Source organism: Halichoerus grypus, chromosome 11, assembly GCF_964656455.1.
Source record: "Halichoerus grypus chromosome 11, mHalGry1.hap1.1, whole genome shotgun sequence".
Taxonomy (NCBI): Eukaryota; Metazoa; Chordata; class Mammalia; order Carnivora; family Phocidae; genus Halichoerus; species Halichoerus grypus.
The window spans coordinates 55,581,085-55,606,927 of record NC_135722.1 but is presented as its reverse complement, the minus strand read 5'-3'; the positions used below and the strand labels follow the sequence as shown (position 1 = coordinate 55,606,927).

Genomic DNA, 25,843 nt, shown 5'->3' with positions numbered 1-25,843 from the left:
TCTCTCTCTTTCTTTCAAAGATTTGATTTATTAATTTGTCAGAGAGAGAGAGCGCACAAGCAGAGGGAGCGGCAGGCAGAGGGAGAAGCAGATTCCCTGCTGAGCAGGGAGCCCAATGTGGGACTCGATCCCAGGACTCTGGGATCATGACCTGAGCCGAAGGCAGACGCTTAACCGACTGAGCCACCCAGGCGCCCCTTGATACACATTTCTGCCTCACCCTGAAGCTGTTTCGTTTATTTTCCTACTTTGCCAAGATGGCTGACAGCTCCTGGAGGTCAGGGCCACAGCCTGATCCTCAGTCCTGATCACTGACTCCCCAGCCTCCTAGCTGATGTTCGCGGCAGACTCCAGTCACCCCTGCACACCCTCTAATCATTGTCCCTCAAGGCTACTAATCGGATTCCCCACCCCCAACACGGTTCTGTACACGTCCAAATACTGTCCAGATTTCCCAATCAGCGTCTTTCACAGTTTCATCATCACTGACCCCCACACTGATCCCACCCTGAACCCCCGGCTTGGTTCCCCAAGGCTGACCAACCCTGAGGCCCAGACCCTGGCGAGGAGGCTGTCTGTGACCCCGCGCACACCCCCGATCCCGGGAGTAAGTGCTGGTGGGGCAGGTGTGCATGGGCAAGCCTATTAGAAGAGGCCATTAGCTGGGGTCGTGAGTGTGGAGGGGGCCACAGCGGTGGGATGACTGGGAATGACCACATGACCCTGGATCAGTCACTGTCCTCACTGAGTGTCAGGTTCCCACTTTGCACAGTGGGGATTTTGACCTCACAGAGGTGTCGGGGGGTGAGGGAGTGGTGGAGAGAACTGGGTGGGAGGAAGGCTGTCAGACCCCCCCAGGCTCTGACCTGGTTGTTTTCCAGGTCCCCAGTGCGAACTGACTTCCGGGGGAAGGGAATCCATCTGCTGACCGTCAGTCCAGCTCCATCTGTACTCACTCCAGAGCGAATGATGACAACGACCACCCGTGTACTGCACCCAACAGGTGACACTGGATCCTGACTCCACCGCCCACACGGGCTCAGTGCAGGGGCCGCCCGCAGGCTCCTCCAGGGGGCAACGGAGCTGGGTTTGGAGGGTTAAAACACATCCCTTGCCCAGTGGGCTTCATTCCTAGCTGCGCATTGGGATCATCTGAGGAGCTTAAGAAATACCCAGATGTCTGAGGACACCCCAGGCCGATATAGTCAGAACTGTGGAGATGGGGCCAGGAGCCAGGCCCTTCCCACCGCCGCCCAGGCGATTCCAGTGTGTAGCTGGGGTTCGGGGGCACGGAGCTGGGTGGGGTCGAAGATATCCAGAGCAGGGAGGATGCATTCCCAGCACGGAAAGCGTCAGATGTGGAGGCGGCTCACCCTCCCGCGTACGGCCCGCCTGTCCTCAGGACACCCTCCGGCCCCGGGCACAGATCAGCCCGGCGTTGTGCAGCGCCTTCCACATGAGCAACATCTCGTAGGGCGCGAAGCCGTGCACGACCAGCAGCTCGCGGTACAGGCAGGGGTCGAAGGAGGACTTGGCGGCGCCGGGCAGCTGCAGGCCGAAGGGCCGGATGCCCTGGTGCCGCTGGGCGCCAGGCCGGCGCGCTTCAGACACATGCCCATGTAGGCGTCATCGATGGGGAAGAGCGGGGTGTGGCGGGCGGCCACGCGCAGGGCCCCGGCCGTGTGGCGGGACAGGAGGAAGCCGCCGCCGCTGCAGTACACCGGGTAGGCCTCCCCGGGGAAGAGCTGCGGGGGCACAAAGTACTTGCTCCTGCTGTCGGGGATGGGCACCGAGCCGTCCATGAGCTGCCCGGCGAAGAGGTGGCGCTCGGGCTGCTGCGCGCCCAGGAAGTGGAGCACGTTGGCGGTGTGCACGAAGACGTCGTCGTCACAGCTGAGCAGGAAGCGCGCGTGCGGGCAGCGCCCGGCCAGCCAGTCGAGCAGGTGCAGGTGCTTGAGCGTGAGGTTGAGGAAGGTGTCGGTGAAGGCCCACTGCAGCATGTCGCCGTGCTCGCGCGCCTCCAGCTCCACCAGCGCCGCCAGGCGGCCTGCGCTCTCGGCGTCCTCGCGCGGGGGCGAGCCCAGCAGGAAGAGGCGGCGCACCTGCCGCCCGTGGTAGCGGCGCTCCTGCCCCCACGTGCGGCGGATGAGCTCGCGCCGGTCGTAGTTGGCGGGCGACGACTTGACCGCCAGCAGCAGGAAGACCCCGTGGCGGCCCGCGCACTTGGCTGGCGCGTCCCAGAGCAGGGGAAAGTGGCGACAGTGGCGGTACCGCAGGAAGTCCTGGATGCGTGCGGGCAGCTGCTCGAAGTCGACCGTGGCGTTGACCGAGTCGTTGGCCACACACGGGGACCCTGAACTGAACGCCGACGGCTGCACGGCCGCAGGGGCCGCAGGGGCAGCCTCCGTAGAGCCATCCCACATCTTCTTCCGCTGGGACCTGGAGGCTTGGAGGAACCAGAGGTGCAGGGCCAAGAAACTCACACCCACCAGAACGAGGGTCAGAGTCTTAGGATTCAGGGACCTGCGGCAGGGAGAAGCCATCTGTGTGGGAAACCGAGTCAGAGGTGAACCAGGAGTCATGTTTGACATCAGTGGAAGGACACTCTGACCCCATCACGAACCAGGCCTTTCTCAACTTTGCTGCTACAAGGTCAAAGGAAACCACAATTCAAGATAACACGGAAGCATCTCGTGTCTCCCACGGTCTGGAGTGCTCTGACCTTTAGAATCTCATTGTCTCTCCACATCTCCCCATGCCACCTAGGCGGAGCAGACTCACGTCAAAGTCAAAATCTTCATCTTCCCGGGAATTCTAATCCTGCTTTTCCACCTCAGCAAATGGTACCACCATCCACCCAGTTGCTCCAACCAGAAGCCCGGGCTCTCCCCACATTCCACTTATATCCATGCTCCATATCCTTGAGTTCCTGCTTCCCAGTCTCTCTGTGCTTATTCCCTCCTCTCCATCCCTGTCAGCCCTGACTCTCTCTGATCCATTTCCCCCCCTTACCACCCTAGTCAAGGAAGCATGAGGTGATAGCATTGGACTCAGACCCAGGTCAGATTCTGGTGTCCCCACTTACTCGTATCCTCTTGAACAAGTCACTTCTGATCCCTAGGGCTGAGTGTTGTCTATAAGAAAGGGTTACTAGAGGGGCGCCTGGGTGGCTCAGTCGTTGGGCGTCTGCCTTCAGCTCAGGTCATGATCCCAGGGTCCTGGGATCGAGCCCCGCATCGGGCTCCCTGCTTGTCAGGAAGTCCGCTTCTCCCTCTCCCACTCCCCCTGCTTGTGTTCCCTCTCTCGCTGTCAAATAAATAAATCAAATCTCTAAAAAAAGAAAAGAAAAGAAAGCGCTAGTAGATTCCTACTTTGCAGGGTTGTTGGGAGCATTAAATGAGCATAAAGTAGCCAATCAGCGAGTGGCACTGATATTATGACCTCTTCCACTTCCTCTGGCCCCACTTCTTTTTCTTTCTGCCTGGCGTTATTTTGTTCCCCAAACATGCCAAATCAGGTCTTCTTTGCTGTGTATCTAACTCCCCGCACCTGCCCAGCTGCACCTCAAGCCCTGCTTTCATGAAGAAAGACAAACTCCAGATCACAATAGCCTTTCCTGTATTGACTCCCTGTGAATCCCATCACACTGGGTTCTGTCCTTAAAACACACTCTGCTTTGTTTCAGAGATGCTACTCTCTCCTGCCTTTCCTTCTCCCTCTTTAACCATGTCTCTCAATTCCCTTTGCTCATTTCCTCCTCTTTCCACCTTTAATAGTGGGAGGTGCCCAGGCTCTGTCCTAGATATCTCCTTTGCCTGAGGACCTCCGAGCTCCAGTGCCATATGTCCATCCAGCCACCTATTACCTAGCAGCTCCACGTGGTGGCCCACAGCCACTCCGGGTGCAACCTCTCATCTCCATCCCCAGAGTTGTCCCAGAGTGTCACCACCCACTGTGTTTTTTGTTCATGCCCCAAACCGTGATTGACTCCCTCCTTGTCTTCATCCCCCCACCCAAGCCCAGTTGATTTTAATCCCTAAATGTTTCATCAACCTGTCCACTTCCATTCCCGCTATCAACAGGCTAATCCAAACTAGCATTGGCTGCTCAGATGACATAGCCTCCCGCTCGGTCTCTCCACATACTTCCATGCTCTCAGTAGATCCCTCCTCCACAGTAGCTGGATTACCTGTGACCCGTGCAGATTTCATGCTACACCTCATGCTCTTTTCCTCAGCTTCCTACTGTCAGCCCCCTGCCCTGGCCACCAGCCTTAGCCTGACAAAGCTCTTTCGGCCTTGGAGCTCCCCTGCCTGGATGGACCCCCTCTCCCTCCTTTGCCTCTTGTGTTCTTGTGTTCCTGCTTGTGTTCCCTCTCTTGCTGTGTCTCTCTCAGTCAAACAAATAAATATAGTCTTTTTTTTAAAGATTTTATTTATTTATTTGACAGAGAGAGGGAACAAGTAGGCAGAGAGGCAGGCAGAGGGAGAGGGAGAAGCAGGCTCCCTGCTGAGCAGGGAGCCTGATGCGGGGCTCGATCCCAGGACCCTGTGATCATGACCTGAGCCGAAGGCAGCCACTTAACCGACTGAGCCACCCAGGTGCCCCATAAATAAAATCTTAAAAAAATATATTTGTTGAATGAATACTTGGCCTAAGTATATGCTCAATAAATATTTTCAGATTGAGTCATTTCCATATAGTAGGTGTTACTAGATTGAATTGTGCTCTAGTGCTTGTGTATTGTAGTCTATGCACAATGTCTAGCACAAGACGGGCACAAAGCAGGTGTTCAGTGAAATAATGGCAGTGCCATGGGGCGCCTGGGTGGCTCAGTCGTTAAGCATCTGCCTCTGACTCAAGTCATGATCCCAGGGTTCTGGGATCCAGCCCCGCATTGGGCTCCCTGCTCAGAAGGGAGTTTGCTTCTCCCTCTCCCTCTGCCACTCCCCCTGCTTGTGTGTTCTCTCTCTGTCGAATGGATAAATAAAATCTTAAAATAATAATAATAATGGCAGTGCCAATAACTACCCAAAAAAGTGAGAGATCCTTGTAGAAGTGTTGGTGCAATCACAGTCCCATTAGAAATACTAGAGGTAGGCTCCTGTAGCTCTCAGTGTATTCCTGCTTCAGCGTTTGATGCACTGAGACGGGAGGGACAGCGAGATGGTCTAAGTCTACTTAATCATCGCTCTAGGCTCAGGGGCTTGTCCTGTGCCTAGCACATTTGCGGCAGGCCACATTTTTTTCAGTGAATGAAAGATTTAAAAAATGAATGAGAACAGAATTTGGAGTCTGAATAACTGGGCCTGAGTCTCAACTGCTTTAGCTGTGGGAATTTGTGTCAAGTCCTGAATCTGTGTTTGAGTTTCAACTGAGAAATCGAGAAGGTTAACACTCATCCCTCAGTGCAATCAGGAGGCATTCTCTATCTTCTTTCTCCCTGCCCAGAATCATTTCTAGAAAGAAAAATCATCTCAGTCTTTTTTTATTTGACAGAGAGAGACACAGTAAGAGAGGGAACACAAGCAGGGGGAGCGGGAGAGGGAGAAGCAGGCTTCCCGCCAAGCAGGGAGCCCGATGTGGGGCTTGATCCCAGGACCCTGGGATCATGACCTGAGCTGAAGGCAGACGCCTAACGACTGAGCCACCCAGGCGCCTCTCGTCTCAGTCTTAATGCAACAGTAATTCTTGTCTCAAGGAAACTTGCATTTACTTTGATAAAGCTGATCCAGGAAGCTGAATCAGAGCCACCTTTTGGTATGAGTAAGGAAAAGTTTGGGCCGGGTCCTGTTCCTGAGGGTGGTGCTGGTGTGTGGAACTGTGTTCCTGGATGCTGACACTGTGGAGCTTTGGGTGTCCTCTGTAGTTCTTTTTGCTGGATTTCCCCCTTTTCTCAGTGCACTCTTCCAGATCGCCTGGAGTCCTCACACCTTAGGCTTTCACGGCCTCTGCCGGCCCTGATCCCTCATCCCTCAGGACTCAGCTCAAGCACCACCTCCTGCAGGAAACCTGGTACGAGCTCAATTCAACGTGTCCTTGTTACCGTGGCTGCTGAATAACTAAGTTGGTAAAAGAGGCCATACGTGCCACGTAGGTGACCCTTTCAAGCCTCACATTCCTCATTTGTGGGAACATGGGCAAGTCATTTATCTCAGTGCCTCGGAGGATAATAGGATTTGATTTGTGTAAGGTGACCCCTGCATGGCATGCAGTAAGTGGGTACTACAGTAACATTAGCAACTAACTAACACAGAAATGTTTATGGGGCAGAAGAGGATCATATAAAGTTCCTTTGTGACCCTGTCACTTCTTTCTCCATTTATTGTTCCATGCGTATGTTTCCTTTCCTTTGCAATGCTATTCACTCTGCCTGGGACTCTCTTTCTCATGTTCTAGGAACAGGAAAAGTTTCTGTTGGTTATTCCCTCCTCTGGTTTCATGCCGAGATGGATGAATGGAACACAGATTCCTGGGTTATCCACCAGCCCCCTACCACCCTAAGGTATTCCTGGGGAATACATGCACAGTGGATATGGCAGGCAAACAAATTTTTTATTACTTTTGGCCCCAACTCCAAGCATGGAACCTTAACCCGGAAGTTTTGTCCTGGTTCCTTTCTCTCCCTGTCCTTCCTCTGGTTCTTGCTTCCCCCTCTAAGGAGAGGGGTGGCTGGGAGGGGGAGAAAATGCACCTCCTCACCAATGGGAAGCAGCCCAAGCCCCCGTCTTACCTCGAGTGTCTGAGAGAGAAGAAATAGACAGGAGCCGTCCCCAGACTGGGACCTACGTTCAACACCCTGCTTTTCACAAGCTGAGGCCCCACCCCCGGGACTGGGCTTGGTTCAATATTCTTGAATCTGACCAATCCATGACATCCATCCTCCTTGGAGGGAAGGTGAAGTGGGGACAGGTACAAGCTTCCTACAGTGACAGCTTACCCTTTGTGATGAGCTAAATGCTCTCTCTTCCGGTTTTGTTGACTCCACCCACGACTGCCTTGGCCTCTCCGGCACTATGCCTGATGGAATCGCTTGAATGCTGTATTTTCATGATCAGTTCTCCCTGCTGGACTGAGAGCAACGCCAGGGCCTGGGGCCTGTTCTGTTAACATAGGGTATGCTCTGGGGAACGCCTGGGTGGCTCAGTCGGTTAAACGTCTGCCTTCAGCTCAGGTCATGATCCCAGCGTCCTGGGATCGAGTCCCGCATCGGGCTCCTTGTTCAGCGGGGGGCCTGCTTCTCCCTCTGCCTCTGCACCTCCCCCTGCTTGTGTTCTCTCTCTCTCTCTGACAAATTAATAAAATCTTTAAAAAAATTTAAAAATATAGGATATGCTCTGAAATCTTTGTTGGGGAAATTGTATGTAAAATGTTCATACAGGCATATTTTCTAAAGGCATTAATGACATCCGAGCATACTGTTATTTGGCAAACGATCATGGGCTTCATCCCATTATCACTGTGAGTGGTCAATCAGACTCGGTCTTGGTCCTCAAGAGCTCACCATCTCTTGGGAGAGCCAGATATTGAATATTTATAAAGGGGTGGGATGCATACAAAACACAGAGAGGGAACTTGGAGAAGGGAACCTGAGCGAGCCAAGGAAGACTTCACATTAGAACTGGATAATATCAGTTATCTAGTGCTGTGTCACAAACCAACCCCAAACGTAATGGCTCGAAACAACCAGCATCAATTATTTTTCAAGATTCTGCGGGTGGCCTGGGGGCCTCTTGTGCTGGGCCCGCCTGGGCTCGCTCCTGTGGCTCTAGTCAGTTAATGGGTCAGCTGGGGACAGCCGGGCCTCGCACTCTTTGTGCTCCTTCATCCTGGGCTGCCTCACGGCATGGTGGTCTTGGGGTTCCAAGATGGTGAGGGCAGCGGCTACAAGGCCTCTGAGGCCTGACCTTCAGAACTTGCATTATATCACTCCCACCACATTCTGTTGGTCAGAGTCACAAGACCAGCCCAGATACTGGGGAGGCACTGTAAAAATTGATGGCCATATTTAACCTGCCACATGGGCTTTGGGATGGTAAGGAGTTTTGCCAGTAGCCAAGGAGAGGGCACTCCTGGGCAGAGCTACAGAGGTGGGAATAAACAGGACGTGTCTGGGACACATTTCAGGCTTAATGTGGTTGGAGGGGTAAATATTGGGAGTTGAAGATACACAGATAGATTAGAAGTACCCTGGGAAGGGCTTTGAATGCCATGCCTGGAGTTTTAACTTGGTCCTTTGAAAGTCTTGACAAATCTCTGTTTTCAAGAGTTCATTATAGTAGCCCAAATGGTGGTACAGTGTCTGGAGAGGGCGAGACTGAAGGTGGGGACCCCAGAGGCAGATGCTGAGTGGGGTATAGGCTTGGGAGCAAGGTATGGCCCAGCCTAAACTGGGCAGGGGCTGTCAGAATGGCAGGCTGGTGTCCTTGGAGATTGGTGCTTTATTGGATATTCTATGAGAGCATTCACCTCTCAAGCTCCTTGTCCTTCTTGCTAATTTAGAGGGTCCTGGGTCCGTGGGGAGTAACTGGATGAAAGAAGAGTGTGGGATGAGGATGAATGGGAAGTGAGTGGTAGTAGGAAGAAGGAAAAGGGGGGACGGGGCTTGAGTATAGGTTTCAATGGGGATGGTAAGAGATAGCTGGAGGATTAGGGAAGCCCAGACTTCCTGGAAACTGGCAGGTGAAGGCTGAGAGACGATGGGAGCACCAATTAAATCTGGGGCGTAGGAAGGCAAGAGTACAGCCCCAGGGAGGGACCTGGCTGGATTTTTTTCCCAGACTGAGAACTCCTGTCGCACTCATGGCTGAGAGTCCAAGGCCTGGCATGGAGCCGACCACCACCCAGGTGGGCAGAATGACAATGTTGTTAACTCATTTTAAGTCCCCTAAAAACACATCTTTTCTCCTTAGCAGAAATGTCTTTTGGGAAGTTTAGGGATGAATTGAAGTGGCGAGAGAGTTAAGATGGGGTAAGTTTATTGGAGTAAAATGAAGACTTTAGGACAGGCAACTATGGCCGCTCTAGGAAGGTTCTGGAATGGCCGGGGGGAACCTAGTGAGATATATGTAGTGGATATCTGTGGCAGGGTGACTTCAGAAATGTGTGTACTGTTCAGAGGTGGAGTTATAACAATCTTAACTCCTTTCCAGCCTGCCTCTTTACAGTGGGTAGATGTTTTAATCTATTGTAAAAAGTCTCAGTCCAGTGCTTGTTCCGCCACACCCTAGTCTGAAAAACTGGAGTGAGATAAGGCAGAGGAACCTGTCCCCATCTCCAAGACAAACAGGTTCTGTGAGCACAAGGTGGCATCTGACGACCAGGAAGGGGAGGAAAGTTGGATGGCCCCTTGTTCCAGGTCAAACTGGTCAATGGGAGAGGGACCTGGAAGAGAGGTTGACTCCTCAGGGTTGTCTACAAGTTTTGAGATACCCCTGGCAGGCCCAGGACAGACATTCTTACAGGAAGGATCCTATTCAGAAAGCCCATTATAATTAGATTCATGCTACACCATGGTGCTAACCCTTCAGACAACCCTACATTTTACAGATCCAGAATCCAACATTTAAAGTTAAGTGACTTGGCTACAGACACCTCTTCAGTGGGGGCCCAAGATCCTAACCCAGGTCTTCAGACACCAAGGACATGAGGTATGTAACTGTACCCTGTCAGGACTTAATGCCAATGGGCTCCCCTGGGAGCCTGCTGCCTCAGGGCGGTGTTGGGTCCGGGCTACTGCCCCCCCCCCCGCCCCACATACCACGTGGAGCACAGAGCTAGCCATACACAGACCCTGAGGAACTAGAACACAGGCTCTCATCCTCAGATTCCTTTCCAAGTGAGTGGTGATTCTCTTTGTTTGGAGGTGCCCTGCCCTTCATAATTCCTCTACCTAACCCTTAAATGGTTTGGTTTATAGGACTCAGCCTGAGACCCTCTTCTTTCCTTCCATGATCTCCTCTACTCCCATGGCTTGAAGTATCATGTATGTTTTTCTCAGAGTTCTGTCTTCAACCCAGATTGCTCAGCTGAGCTCCAGATCCACAGTATTTTACTACCTTTTAGCTCTCCACCAGGATTCTGTCTTCACATTCAATGACTCCCAAACTTACTTGCGAACTCACCCCCAATCTGCTGCTTCCCATTTAACTCAGATGTATTTGATCTTCTATCCCTGCACCCACACTGGCTCCCTTTCGTCCATTTTCCACCCTTTCAGGAGCTTTCCAAATTCAGGTTCTCAACGTGGCTTTGAAAGCCCTGTGTGACTTGATTCCTGCTCATCTCCCCAGACACTCACTTTTTGCTCTCTCTGCTGTAACCAGCCTGTCTTTCTTTTCCTAACTCCTCTCACCCTTCAGTTAACATAACATTCCTCTTTAGAGAAGTGTCCCCTTCTCCAGTTTCCTCATGCACACTCCCAAAGCTCTCTGTTCCCTCCCTCCATGACACTCACCCCAAATGTAACTGGTAGTTACTTGGTGGGCACTAGAGTGTAAGTGCCTAGGGCAGGATGTCTTGTTCTCCATCTGCTCCTAGCACCTAATATGGACATAGCTTTCCAAAGTTTGCTGAGTGGATGGCACAGTGCCATATGGTTCCCACATAGCAAGGCTCGAGAAACGAATCCTTTCTCTTTTTATGCTTTCTCCACATTTGAGAATCAGCCCTATTCTGGGGCGAGGCTGGCTTACCAAGTGAGACAGGTCCTGCTTTCTCTAGCACCTAGGTAGACCTGTATTCCAGTCCAGGGCTAAAGCAAGAAAAAAAAAAGCTGGGGGGTGGTGGGGGGAAAACCCCACCCCCGGCATGCTAGAGCTAAGCCCCATCAGCTCAATAGAAATTCACTCAAATGGTGAATGCCTGTGTTTGGAGGGTGTGTGTGGCAGGGTAGCTTTAGAAAGGCATGAACTACTCTGAGGTGGAATTAAAGCAATCCCAACCTGTTTTCTCCTTACTTTTACAAAGCAGAGTCCAAATCACTTTGCAAATTTGCTTGTATTCGTTGGCAGCCTGTTGATTCAGGCAAGGCTGTCCCTTCCTGACATACAAAGGAGGAACTAGTTGACCTATCTACCATATGGTCAGCAGTGATTCAGACTACCCATTCCAGAGGGTTTGGCTAGGAAAACTAATATTTGAAAAGCCATGGTTTGGATTACTGAATGAGGAGTGGGAAATTCTAGTTATGTTTTACATCTTGCAGATAGTGCTTTGGCCATTGCGAAAGACAGAAACCACAGACATACCACGGCTCGTGCAGTATGTTTTTTCTGTTTTGAAGCTGTAGGGTTCATGTGTTTACTCCGGACCTCCTAAAGTTGAGAATGCTGTGTACTTATAGATCATAAATGTTTTAGCTTTTGCTTTGCAAATTACCTAGGCTTGGAGTAGAAAGGTATTGCACTATAGTTCAAAACTCTAATGATAAAGATCCTCCCTGTGAGCAGGACTGCTGCTGGCCTTATACAGACCCTTTCACCTAGAAGCTGAAAAAAGGTGTCCCAAGATGCAACCCTACCAAGGCACATACCTTGACAAGCTGAGCACAGGTTAGATTTCGGCCTCCACTAACTCCCCTCCCTCAAGTGGGTGCCTTGTGCAGTGCACAGACTGTGCAACTAAACACGGTGGCCCTACCTTTATATAAATGTATATATTAATATAAACCAGGGTAAAACATTACCAGAAGTCTTATTTCAAAACAGTTATCATTTTTAATACTTTCACCTAGAGAAGTAATGAAATATAGCCTAGGTTATAGCAGATTAGATAAAAATACATATTTCTACTATCTTCTAGAAAAATGATTGTGGCACTGGCAAATCAAATAGAAAAAGTGAATAAGCAGATCTGAGATCACCTGAAAATGGTTAGTTCCTCATAAAGATCCAGTACAACCTATGTTTATTAAGTAATTGCTAGTAGAACAAACATCTGCACCAAAATGAAACTAGGAACCTTAAGATTAGCTTGAACGGTTTATCTTTTGGCCACATTAACGACTCAGAAATATTAAATGTGTGGAAATGCTGGACAGTAGACAATGCCTGATCAATACATTAAACAGAAATTGATAATACCTATTTATTAAAACAGACTCACTAATTAATTGGTATTAAATAATTTAGCTCTAAAAAGAAAAGCCAAAAGGAAACAAGGACTAATTGTGGAAAGGACTTCGAACTTTTCCTTTTAGAAAGTTAAAAAAAAAAAAAGTACCCATGACTGTGATGGCTTATTAGTTCCCTGACAACTGCCACATGACACATTTTATATGGCATGAGGAAAGATGGTCAAAAGATCTCAGCTTTTTGGAAGTCAACTTAAAAACTGAATGCAACTAGCATTTTTGGACTTTACAGTATGGAATGTAATTCCCTTCATAATGAAAACAAAATCATGTAATTTTATTCAAAGGTTAGGCACTTTGCAGCAGGCCATTAATGATCTAGTAAAACTAGTATGAAGAAATAATTTTATAGTGTAAATATTTAAACACAAATCCTATCACATTCAACAAAGAAGTGTATAATGTATAAAATATTTGTATATGTAATGTATAAAAGTGTTAAATGTATAAAATATTTTCTTTCTGATGAATACACACTGGAATCATCCCGCAGAGAAGCGCAGTGGCAAGTACTACACTGGGCTTGCATTACGGAGTTCATCTGTTGAAGACCTAGAGAAGAGGCGGCAAACTCTCAGAACCCGACAGTGAATCTTTGAGGCATCACAGGCCACATACATCTCTGTTGCATTTTCTTCTTTCTTTTTGTAAGTTTAAACAACACTTTTAAAATGTAAAAATTGTTCTTAGCTCGCAGGCCATACAACTGCAGACTGAATTGATCTGTGGGCTGTAGTTTGCCAACCCCCGGTCTAGAGCCATAGATCATAAAACATTTTTATCATTTTAAGGTGCAGATGATCTCAAAACGAGTATCTGTACTGAACTATATTTACGTGCTTATATTTATGTGATTTCCCTAAGAAATGTGCTCTGCTGCAATCTTAGTTACTTCTCCAAACTCAATGTAAAAGTGATGTTCTGCAAAGACGCTGCCACAAGTTTCAAATAAAGCTTCTTTTATGACAATTTTGTGAATAAATTACCAGTGACTAAATCTAGTTCAAGTATCAGCGTTGTATTCTTTAAAGCAACGAAGCAGGTCTTGTTAAGAAGGGTTGAAAAGGAGTTGTGAGCGAAGTGTGACCTGTGGTTGCTGCTATAATATCGACAGCTTCTGAGCTAAACAGAGTGGGGCAATTTTAGGTTACCTGTGATAAATTTTTTGTTTTTAGGGTCGGCTAGGAGGAAATACTCTTGTGATCATTTTCTACAATAGCTGCCACTCAAAACAGGTAGTAATTTCCTGGATTTAATAATAAAGGAAGGTCTTGTGAAACAATACTGGCTATTAAAAGTGAATTAAAATGGGGGTTGGTACTGCTTATTGCAAATGGCCAAGTGTATGTCTGTTACAGTAGAAATTCTGTAGCTAACAATACTGCTTACATTCTTTAGTGCTCGGTCTTCTCCTTAGCTGCTCTGATTGCCTACCAGGGAAAGAATTGTTGCTTGGTGAAACCTGCTATCCCTTACATGTTTTCCACTTTTCCCTCAATGATGTCAAACCAACGTCAAATCCAACATCAAAGTTTATGGTCCCAAGCCAGGGTTTTATCTTCAGTTTGAATTTCAAATGAAGCAGTTCTTTGTATCTGTGTCTAGGTCATTTCCAAATAAAATAAAATACTGAAACATTAATTACTTAACATAAGTTTATCTACTTTGACTTATTTTTGATTAAAGATATTTGACTTAAAGATTATTTTGACTAAAGATATTTGGGCCTGTTAATAAACATGTTCTTTCACCACATTAAGAAATTGTATTATGAAGAAACATGTAGATCTGGATTTGAAGTGGTACATTCATAAATGTGCTAATCTATAGAATGCTGATATGTGACAGTTCACAACTGATGACTTCCTCATTTTCACTGGAAATTAAGGTTACTAAGGGTTAAAAATGCTAATCAATACATGTAAGTGAAAAATACTAGAAAAAATAAAGAAGGGAAGCAATCTCAAAAGGCCTGTAAGAAATGAAAGATGTGTTTTCGTTAAGGAAAAAAGAAGAGCAATTTTGTCCTCAAGTAGTTGCACAGAGGTTGTTTAAAGGTTGTTCCAGAATGAGGAAGAGGAAAGGACAAAATCCCACATGGGCATAAAGTTGTAAAGGGTCTGCAGAAGAGGGCAGGGGGTGGAGGGGAGAGAAAGAAGGGGGGGAATATCTTATTCATGTGGGCAAACTGGCTATGATTGAATGCATTTATTTATAATTTTTTTTTTTTTTTAAGAAATGAGCTCAATAGTATATGGATGCAAAGCTAGAGGGTGAAATTCCCTATTAAAAGTACACAGTTTCTTGGATTATTGGAAATTTGTCAAAGTCATAGCTGTCCATGTCCTGGTAGAATGTGACCAATCATAACTCCAGTTATCTTAAAATGTTGAATGTCACAGAGACAACTAAATCTCCTCGTCAACTGCATTATAAAGAACTCTCATCAAATCTTTAATCATGGCCATTTAAAGCCTTTTGTCACTCATAGATACTGTTTTACTCTGATGTTTTCCTGAAAACTCTTGTAATCAGCTGCAGGTTTAATCTTCAACAGAAGATTGTCTCAGGGACCCACAGTAAGATTACAGCATTACTCTGGGGTACAGGTTTCTGATGTCATTGTTTAGGTAATTTTAAGATCATACCCTGGACTAATGATTTCTAGAACAAATAGAAAAGCTCATAGGTTCATAAAACTGCAAATCAAGAAACACCTGAATTTATCATATGGCACTGAGTAGACTGATAAAGAATGATTATGATTTCTTCTATGACCTTTGCTCAGAATATTGCTGGTTCTTTAATGTTTCATTTTCTGGGTTTAAGAAACCCCCTTTCTCTTAAGCTATCTATAACATAGCAATTTAGTAGATTATGTCTTTGTAAACAAAAATGAAACATTTATCTTTTCTCCCTGCCTGATCCATCCAAAATTTGGAAACCCTTACTGAATGGTTTTTTTTTTTTTTTTTTTTTTTTAAAGATTTTATTTATTTGACAGAGAGAGACACAGCGAGAGAGAGAACACAAGCAAGGGGAGTGGGAGAGGGAGAAGCAGGCTTCCCACAGAGCAGGGAGCCCGATGCGGAACTCGATCCCAGGACCCTGGGATCATGACCTGAACTGAAGGCAGATGCTTAACGACTGAGCCACCCAGGCGCCCCTGAATGTTATTTTCATGGCAATATAGTTATTTGAGTAAGTTCAGTAAGAATTTGTTTTTCTTGTAACAGGACACAACTGGAAACACTGGTTATATTAGGCTTTGACTGGAGTGTCATGTGTGAGAATGGTGTGCATAGCATCAGAGATGACCAGGTTTAAGAAACTAAGGTGGACTTTAAGGAGCCAGTGCTTATAAAACCTTCCTGGAAAATCCACCTGGCACCTGGTTTACAGGATTCCCAGCCTTATAGGTGAGTAAGGAAGGCTACCTCCTGGCAGGCCCAGAAAACTTAAGGTATTTTGGGGACCTTGAGAAGGAATTCATCCAAATCTGTGGGTACTGCAAATGAAGTCTGATGGCAAATTCTCCTAGCCTTGAGCCTTTTAAAAGTCCAATCTGATGGGGTGCCTGGATGGCTCGGTCGTTAAGCGTCTGCCTTCAGCTCAGCTCATGATCCCAGAGTCCTGGGACCGAGCCCCACATCGGGCTCCTTGCTCAGCGGGAAGCCTGCTTCTCCCTCTCCCCCCATTTGTGTTCCCTCTCTCGCTGTGTCTCTCTCTGTCAAATAAATAAATAAAATCTTAAAAAAAAAAAAAAAGTCCAATCTGAGATTCCTAATAAAAGTTCCAGTAAAACAAACTTAAAAAGGCCTATGTTGTCAATTACCATTCTTGCTATGACTCAGTCATTAAGCGTCTGCCTTCGGCTCAGGTCATGATCCCAGGGTCCTGGGATGGAGCCCCGCGTCGGGCTCCCTGCTCGGCAGGAAGCCTGCTTCTCCCTCTCCCACTCCCCCTGCTTGTGTTCCCTCTCTCGCTGTGTCTCTGTCAAATAAATAAATAAATAAATAAATCTTAAAAACAAAACAAAACAAAACAAAAAACCCCATCAGGCCAAGTTTGACGAGACCAGACTTGCTTTGCAAACAAAAATAGTCTTACCTCAATTATCTTTGATAAAAGTGGGGGTGATTACAGATAAATTTTATGTTTCAATAGAAAACTATAACCCACCATTGTGGATTATCAGATTCTATTCCTGTTCATTGTCTTTGAGCTTTTTTCACCTCTTTGAAAGCTGAATCCTGCCATCTTGTGCATTTTGTCAGTAATTAACTTTTCCAACTTTCTTCCACCCTCCTGACTTGGCACCATTAAGAACTAAAACTGCCTGTTTCTTAAAGCCCTGCAAGCTGAAGGGAACCTTAAAGGCTTTATCCCAACAGTTTGGGCCACTCAGGAAGTTCACCAGAACATGGTCCTCTGAGCTCCAGATGCCCATGACTGTGAGATTACCACTACCATCGTGATGACTCTGCCATCTAAAGACACTTCAAGACCAACATGTAGAAATCATCTGGACTGACTGCTCTCTGAACTCAAGAAACTGAGTTTATAATCCGTTTCAACTATTAGTTTTTGTTTTTCCTTTTCTTTCTCCATAAATTTATGCCTCTTTCCCTTTGCGTATCTCTTACCTCCCACCTTCTAACCTGAATCTTTTCTCCACAACCACTATCTCAGCTTCTGCTCCTTGAAACACCCTGGGAAGTTTTAGATGGGGGAAATAAAGGAGTCCAGAATACACCACTGTGGCATAACAATTATTTTGAGCTAAGGGCATTGAGAATCTACAGATGCAGGAAGAGGCTTTTCTGAATTCCCTTTATCTGCCTAAAAGTAGAATCTCCCCCAATGAACTCAACTGTTACAAATCCTCTCCCTGGGACTTTTGGTACCACAACTAAGCAGACATTGTCACAAAACTATTATACCTCCCTTCTTTCTCCTAAGGGCCCATTTATCCTTTCTGAAAGCCATTTGTTTTCCCCTAAGTGCCCTTTCTCCCCTCCCCTAATTAAGATGGCATATGAGCCCCAAATCCTGCTTTTCTCTGAGTTCTTGTGTACAGATGTGAAAAAAAATCTACATTTTCTCTTGCTAATCAGTTTAATTCACAGGCCCCCAACTACTGGATCTAAGAGGGTAGAAGAGAGGTTTTTCCTCCCCAACAGGAGAAAATGTTAAGTCAAATAGCATGCTCACATGAACCTCAGCAAAACTGGCAACGTCTCATCTAGCAACTACAGTTAGACATTTAAGTTTCCTTATTCTTAAAGGAAGTCCAACAGTTTAAAAAACAGCATTGAAGTTTCCCATTCAGGTGGGCTGTGACTTTTTTTTTTCACTTTACAGCCCCCTCTACAAAGGGGTTTAGCTTTTAGCCAAATTTTACTCATTATTTCCAAATGTTTACAGCATAATGAATAAGCTGTAATTTTAGATACTGAAAAACAAGACAAAGTCACTAAACTAATTATATTATGGCACTGATAAGATGCAAAATGTAAGACACAGGTAGATCTACAAATTGCCACTTACTTACAAATTCCAATTATAACTGATTCTCTTTCAAATATCGGTTTTATATAAATACTTATCCAGTAGCACATCATAAACCACAGGGTTAAAAGAATTTCTTCCGTCATGTAAATGTGGAATCGAGAGCTAAAACTGTTCAACTTAGCAACAAATTACTTTTTTCAAGAGCAAAGTAATATGGAACCCATAGGACTCATAAGAAAACCTTAAGCTAGGGGCGCCTGGGTGGCTCAGTCGTTAAGCATCTGCCTTCAGCTCGGGTCATGATCCCAGGGTCCTAGGATTGAGCCCCGCATTGGGCTCCCTGCTCGTTGGGAAGCCTGCTTCTCCCTCTCCCCCTCCCCCTGCTTGTGTTCCCTCTCTCGCTGTGTTTCTCTCTGTCAAATAAATAAATAAAATCTTAAAAAAAAAAAAAAAGAAAAGAAAACCTTAAGCTAAATCATTATACTTTAAGGGGCATTGGCTAAATTCTGAAGGAACTGGCATTAAAACAGAACTTAGTTTTGGGGCGCATGGCTGGCTCAGTCAGTAGAACACATGACTCTTGATCTCTGGGTTGTAAGTTTGAGCCCCACATTGGATATAGAGATTACTTAAAATCTTAAAAAAAAAAAATAGAACTTAGTTTTTTCAGGAATTTAAAGATTTTCATGCGTTGTGTACCTAAAGTTTTTGGTCTCTTGATATTGACTCCTACCTCCTTCTCCTTAGTATAAGAAAAACCTTCTTAGTGTAAGGAAAGCCTAGTTTAACAGTCCTGGAAATTGTGCATTTAGGGTAAACCATAATATTTTATCTAATTCTGCTATACCAAATACCACTATCTGGGGTTCTCATTTGTAAATTATTCAAAGCCTAATGTTTCTCATCAATTTATCACCAATCATCAATTTATACAATATCACAAGGATAAAGGAGATCAATTCAGGTGTTGGCAACGTTTCATGAAAGCACCAAGGTGGGGAGGGGTGGGTAGAGTGACCAACCAGATTAGTACAACCACCTTTCATATAGTTTTTCCTTAAAAAAAGAGTCAAATTGCTTTCAATTTTCTGTGAAGATGGCAGGATATTAAGATGTGCAAGCAAACTGCTTCTTTCATATCCTCTTAAGGTATTAGTATTTTCTGAAAGATAATTTGCTATAGGACCCACAGAGGAGCACCTTTCACATTAGATGATATGTAAACAAACTTTCTGCCAAGAAAATAAAGGGAAGGGGGGGGTAGTAATTCAAGCTATAATGTCCACCCAGAATCCTAGAAGGGAAAAATAAAGCCATTGAAATAAAGTCAATTTAGTGATATCCGGAAGGTCAGCAGTATTTCCATAATACTCACTATGGCACAGAAACAAAGTCTTGAGTGAGCAAATACTTAGGCTGCTAGAAAGACAGCCACTGTGAGGCAGAGACTAACCTGGAGAGTTAAGAGTCTGGATTCAGTCTCTGCTTTCTGTTCAACACTTCTAAAATGCTTTCTGCTTTCATGTTGCTGTTTTCACAGCAGAAACAAGGGTCTCTGAAGAACTGGCCACAGCATTACAAACCATCCAGTGGTGCCCATGTTTCTCCACTGAGGTGTTGGACAACTTTCTTCAAGTGACTACAACTGCTCATTCAGCAAGCTGCTGAAAAGGACCCCAGCGCCAGTGGTGGTGGTGGGGGGGAGGGTCTCCACATCTCATCTGACTGTGACACACAGAAACTCAGCTGCATCACACCTAGCTGCACTGTCAAGAAGCTGTGCCTTTGTTGCCATATATAAATTCTTTACACAGAAGTGTAACTTGAATGAAAAGTACAAAAAGACAATGGTGTGAAACAAATGAACTCATTAAAAAAATGTAAGATGGCTGATAGCCTAGGTATCTACACTGAAATGTAGCCAGAAGTCAGAATCTTGTGGCAAAAGAACAGTCTTATGGGCTGTGTGTTGGAACGGCTTAGATTTAGATTTTCTTAAGGCACAGCCAAAGTTCTTTAGATTTGTTTTGGCAAGTGTTTTTCTTGCTGGAAGATCATAAAAGTAGGCAGAATTATCTGCCTAATGGCATGCTGGCATGCTAAGGTAAGGAAAATAGTACTTCGACTAAAACTAAGGCTAGTAGGTGAAGAAAAATGACAAAATTTGTATTGGTTTTAAATTTGTACCAAGGAGACTTACTGGATACTGGAGAAATGACAGGAGTGTTTCATACCTTTGCATAAGAAAAAAAAAGATTTTCCTTTTGAAGTTGTAGCTTCAGGATTTAATCTGGGTCAATGTCACCATGTGGTAAAAACAATCTGGATTTTATAATGCATGAGCAGGAAAAAGTTGCAAAAATGCTAAATGGTATGGAGCTACAAATATGGTGATACATCAGCAAAGGGGTGAAATCAGGTTTTTACTCCAGACAGGTGTTATGTTTGTGAAAAGTGATTCAATTTGTTATACATTCAAACCCAAATTAGAACTAGCTGCCTTACAATGGTATTTCACTGCCATTTCTTAGCACTTTAATTTTGGTGAGTTCTGTTACAAGTTCAAGGAAGTTAGAGCTGTTCTCAACTCTTGTATCTAGTTCCTTCAAAAAATGAAGTGGCAGATATTCTAATAAGCTTTAGGTAAATAGGATCCTGATCATTTTAGCTCTAGTTAACCTGAAACATTTCCCTGGGCATAATCATAGCCTCTCTGAAAACTGGAAAAAAATGGCATAATTTAAAAAGTCGGACTGTAACAACATTCACTGGTAACTTCAAATAAGTTAGGTGAAGAGGATGGAATATGGGGGGTAGGCCAGACCACCAATCATGTTTGCCTAGCCATAAAACCAGTGACAACTTAAAGATCTGCAAAGATCAAAGAAAACTGAGAAACCACCCTTAACTGGCTGGAGCTATAATATTCTACAGGGGTCCTCGTGGTCTTCATAAATATTACAAGGTGACCCACCCACTCTGATTGGCTGTGCTGCACACAGAAACCCCAGAGCCCACTGCAAATCTGGGATACGGCAAATATGGAACCTAGTAGCAGGTTGGAGCTTGCTTATGACATACTGACTAGCACAAAGGCAGACAATGAAGAACTATCAGAATCCCACAGACAGCTCTTTTTCACCTTGGAAAACCATTCATGAGGTTACTATGACAAGAATATAAATCAAGGCTGACACCGCTAAGTGCTGGTTCCACAGCTGGCCATCTGGATATGGGGTTTTGCCAATACTTAGCTGTTTTGATTATTTAATCAAATTTAAGCAAAGTATAATTCACATGCAACCCTTATCAAAAAAGGGAAAAACGTTAATTTCCTATGATCCGCACAAACTGTTAACCTGTTAAGAAAAGCCTCATTTTTCCAGCATTCAAGTGTATACACACACATCATGTCTGTTTCTTTTTAAACATCTTAGGGTGAGGGTGAGGAGGAGAAGAACAATGAGATAAAGACACAAGCTAAACATCCAACAAGCCCCGTTCCTTATTCTCTGTGTGACCGGCAGCATTACTCAGAAAGTCACTCCTTTACTCCGATGGTCATAATATATTTGAATGTGTAGATCTTTAAGGATTTGCTTATTCATTTGGCCAGGTCTATGGTAGGTGCTTTTTTGTTTTCGTGGTGGAATAATCATCAGTGCTTCCTGAGAGGCTCAAACAGGATCACTGGCCAGATTCCGAAGAGAAACTGTTTGGAAACAAGTTAGGACAAAATGAAAGAAGGTAACTGCTGCATGTTATCCCTGAAAAAGAACCAATGAGCTAGGTGTGCTAACAACTATCCTGGTATTAGTAGCCTGAGTATGGCATAGTCTTTCCAGACTTGCACCAGATCTCAGAAATTATTTTTATTTAATTTACTTAAATGGATTAAGCTTCTATTTTGTCAGGCATGGAGCTGGGCATTTTAATCATCTCAGATTCTGGGGCGCCCGGGTGGCTCAGTCGTTAAGCGCCTGCCTTCAGCTCAGGTCATGATCCAAGGGTCCTGGGATCGAGCCCCGCATCAGGCTCCCTGCTCAGCGGGAAGCCTGCTTCTCCCTCTCCCACTCCCCCTGCTTGTGTTCCTTCTCTCATTCTGTCTCTCTCTGTCAAATAAATAAATAAAATCTTTAAAAAAAAAATCGTCTCAGATTCTTAATGTAGCTATTGACAGCTCCATTTTATTGTTGAAAAAACTAAGGCTTAAAGAGAACAGACTTGCCCAAGGTCACAGAGCAGTACGTGGAAGACCTGGTTCAAGATTAGAGAGCATCTGGTTCCAAAGCTTGTACTCTGTCTACTACCTTTCCACCCCATCCCCTTCTTCCACCTGTAGCCCATCCTCTCAATACCAAACCTCTCCTAACACATCCACACATGCATGCACACACCCATACACACCCACCCCTAGGAAGGGAACTTACCTTTACTTTTGGCCTGTATCTCAGGTAAAGAGTTCTTGTATATAAACTGAAAGAAAAGGGGAGGGGGGGAAAGCTCTTCAGATTGATTTTTAATTCATACAAACTTTCTTACTGACAAATTTAACCACAGTGCCTCTGTATACACACAAAAAAAGCAATCCTAGTAGATTCTTTGTTCATTTAGCAACCTTTTTTTTTTTTTTTAATTTATTTATTTCAGAGAGAGAGAGAAACAGCATGAGAGGGGAGAGGGTCAGAGGGAGAAGCAGGCTCCCCCTGAGCTGGGAGCCTGATGTGGGACTCGATCCCAGGACTCTGGGATCATGACCTGAGCCAAAGGCAGTCACTTAACCCACTGAGCCACCCAGGCGCCCAGCAACCAGTTTTTGAGCAGCTACTCTATGCAGAACACTTGGTAAGATGGTAAGGAAGACAGAAATGAATACTCGGACTGTGACCTCAGGATGTTTGTAGTTTAGTAGGGAGCACTCCACTCATACTTGATGATTCATATCATAATTGCCAGTTTCATGTTTGAAGATAATGGTAGCAAGGATTAGAGTATTCTTAGAATGTTTTGGAAGTAGTTATATCAGCTCTACAAGGATTACAATACAGGTATGAGATAATCAGGAAGGTAATGAAAGTCTTCCTCACAGGAGCCTTTAGAATAAGTAACTTCTGAAGATGAGACTGGATTCTAAATCAGTGCATATGGCAAGTAAATCACTTGGCTCAAGATTGTTACACAGTTATGAAGTGATGGAGCAAAGTTCCAAGGTCAGATATTTTTACTTCCCTGTGTTAACTCTGTTTGAAACAAACATTTGTACAGTACTTAAGTCTTAAAAGGCACATGTGTTATATTAAATTCTCAAATCATCCCTCTGAAATATTATTTGCATGCTTCATTCAATGAGGTACCCAAAGAATCAAAATTTCCATAACTGAAGCTTGAATATCCAAGCTTCTTTTATTTTAGTTATTTAGGATGAAATATGTCTAAAACATATTCTATCTTCTCTGCTTCCTTAAAAAAAAAAATCAAAGTAAAACATTTTAACATTAATAGAAAACAAAACAAAAAAAGTAAGTCAAAACCCTGCCACCGAATATAGTCAAAATGCTTCATTTTTTTCTGTATTTACTTTAACCCTTGTCCCTATACAAATTAATTTTACACAGGGTTAATAATTACCTACATATGATTTTAGTCTGTTTGTTTCATTTAAAAATCCAAATAATCCAAATATCTTTCTACGTTGTTATAAAATTTTCACATTTATAATTTTAAATGGCTGAATAAAAGATATACTATAATTTAGAATTCTACCCTATTAGGTAATTTATTTTTCTTCTATCATTATTGTTGCTTTGCTAATTAAGGAACACTGTAATAAACATATTTGAGTTTACACACACATTTTCATTTTCCTTTTTCTTTAGGATAAATTCCAAGGAATATAATAACTGGGATAAAAAATATAAATATTTTATTTTCACAAACACATGTATCGAATTTCTTTCCAAATGGGTTACATCAATTTACACTGACAAGTAATGTGTGATGATAGCATTTCACTGCAATGAAAGAATACAGAAGGAAATTTCAAAATACTATAGAGCTCACTTAATGGATATAAAAAATCTCATTGTTTTATTTAAAATTTTTTTTTAAAATAGGTAATATAATCATTTGTTAAAGATTTGGAAGAGTACATAGGAAAAAGATCTGTCTCCTACCTGATACCTTTAGCCCAGAGAGAAATGCTAGTACTTACCAGTTAACATATACCCTTACAAAGATAATTAAGTATTTATGAGCATATATGTATATTTAGCCCTCTCCTTTTCACAAACATGGATAGCCTACTGTTTTAGAAGGTATTTTGATTACCAGTTAGATGATCAGTTTTCTATTTGCTTATTTACACTAAATATCTCAACCCCCTCACCCCCACCATCATCTGGAGGTGATGTTCCTCATCATACTCCCATCTATCAGCCAGAGCATCCATTGATAAATAATACATATCAACTATCTCTAAGATGGTTGCCAAATGGTGTCATATCTTCCCCTCTCCTTTTTTATTTTTTTAATTTAAAAATAGTTTCAAACTTACAGGAAAGTTGCAAGATTGATATGAAGAATTCCTATATCCCCATCTCCCAGATGCCAAATTGTTATCATTTAACCACATTTGTTTTGCACACCCACACGTGTATATATTACAGAGTCTGAATGACATGATGCCCATCACCTCTAACTATTCCAATGTGTATCACCATAAAACAAGGACAGTGTCCTAAATTACTATAATACAACCCTTCCACTCAGGAAATTAATACAATACTAACATCCAACTCAAGACTTCATTCCAATTTTTTTTTAAAAGATTTTATTTATTTATTTGACAGAGAGAGACACGCGAGAGTGGGAACACAAGCAGGGGGAGTGGGAACACAAGCAGGGGGAGTGGGAGAGGGCAAAGCAGGCTTCCCGCTGAGCAGGGAGCCCGATGTGGGGCTCGATCCCAGGACCCTGAGATCATGACCTGAGCCGAAGGCAGACGCTTAACGACTGAGCCACCCAGGCGCCCCCTTCATTCCAATTTTGTTGACTGTCCCAATAATTTCTCTTTTTTCCTTTCTGATCCAGGTTGCTATCTAGAAACATGCACTGCATTTGGTTTTCATATCTTACAATTTTCTTCTAACTAAAACAGTTCTTCAGTCTTTTCTTGTCTCATGAACTTGATAGTCTTAAAAAGTATAGGACTTGCATTCTGTAGAAGGACCTTCAACATAGGTCCATCAATATTTCCTCATAACCAGACCTAGGCCATGCATATTTGGCAGGAATACTACAGAAATGATGCTGAGCTCATTTCAGTGTATTTTATCAGGAGACATACCATAATGACCTGCTCTGTCATGGCAATGTTAACCTTAAATGCATGGTCAAGTTGGTTGCTGCCAGTTTTCTTCACTGTAAAGTCACCATTTCCCCCTTTGTATTAGTATTTCATGTGGAGATATTCTAAATTACACCAATATGTGTTCCTCATCATACTTCCATCTATCAGCCAGAGCATCCATTGATAAATAATACACATCAACTATTCTAAGATGGTTGCCAAATGGTAATGTTTCTTCTACATTTTTTTTTTTTTTTAAAGATTTTACTTATTTATCTGACAGAGAGAGAGAGACAGCAAGAGAGAGAACACAAGCAGGGGGAGTGGGAGAGGGAGAAGCAGGCTTCCCGCTGAGCAGGGAGCCTGATGCGGGGCTCGATCCCAGGACCCCGGGATTATGACCTGAGCCGAAGGCAGACGCTTAAAGACTGACCCACCCAGGCGCCCTCTTCTACATTTGTTATGGGGCATTCTTTTGTAAGGAAGAGCTTCCCTTCTCATTTATTTGTATTAGTATGCACTCATAGATTGTCATTTTATTCAAAGGGTTATAACTTGAAATTCTTGCTATTTAATTTTGATATTCACACTATCTCAGGTTTAGAAGGCCAAAGCTTGCCTTTCAGCCTTCACAGGGGTTCACAGAGCTAAGCAATACATGTATGTGTAAGCACATGTATACATATATAACTTATACAACACACATACATCTAACTTTTTCCATATCTATGTGTACATTTATGTTGATGTCACACACTCATGAGTTCATACTAATACTATTTTTTAAGATTTTTATTTATTTATTTGAGAGAGCGAGAGAGCACAAGCGGGGGAGGGGGCAGCAGGCA

General features: G+C 44.3%; 2 protein-coding genes across 6 annotated transcripts in view; both read right to left on the bottom strand.

The window, feature by feature from the left end:
• B3GNT6 (UDP-GlcNAc:betaGal beta-1,3-N-acetylglucosaminyltransferase 6) lies at positions 1-3,172 on the bottom strand. Its single transcript, XM_036072991.2, is given in 2 exon segments — positions 1-1,580; positions 1,583-3,172. Coding segments are annotated over 2 exon segments (1,191 nt in total). The 5' UTR covers positions 2,592-3,172; the 3' UTR covers positions 1-1,398.
• Positions 3,173-11,694: 8,522 nt separating this feature from the next.
• ACER3 (alkaline ceramidase 3) overlaps positions 11,695-25,843 on the bottom strand; it is a 159,212-nt gene continuing 145,063 nt past the window's right edge. For all 5 annotated transcript variants that reach the window (XM_078058577.1, XM_078058573.1, XM_078058574.1 and 2 more), the window contains 2 exons: positions 22,078-22,123; positions 11,695-21,359 (listed from right to left, as the gene is read on the bottom strand). In XM_078058577.1, coding sequence (XP_077914703.1) covers positions 21,306-21,359; positions 22,078-22,123 — 100 coding nt within the window. In that variant the 3' untranslated portion in view covers positions 11,695-21,305. The remainder of the gene's footprint in view (positions 21,360-22,077; positions 22,124-25,843) is intronic.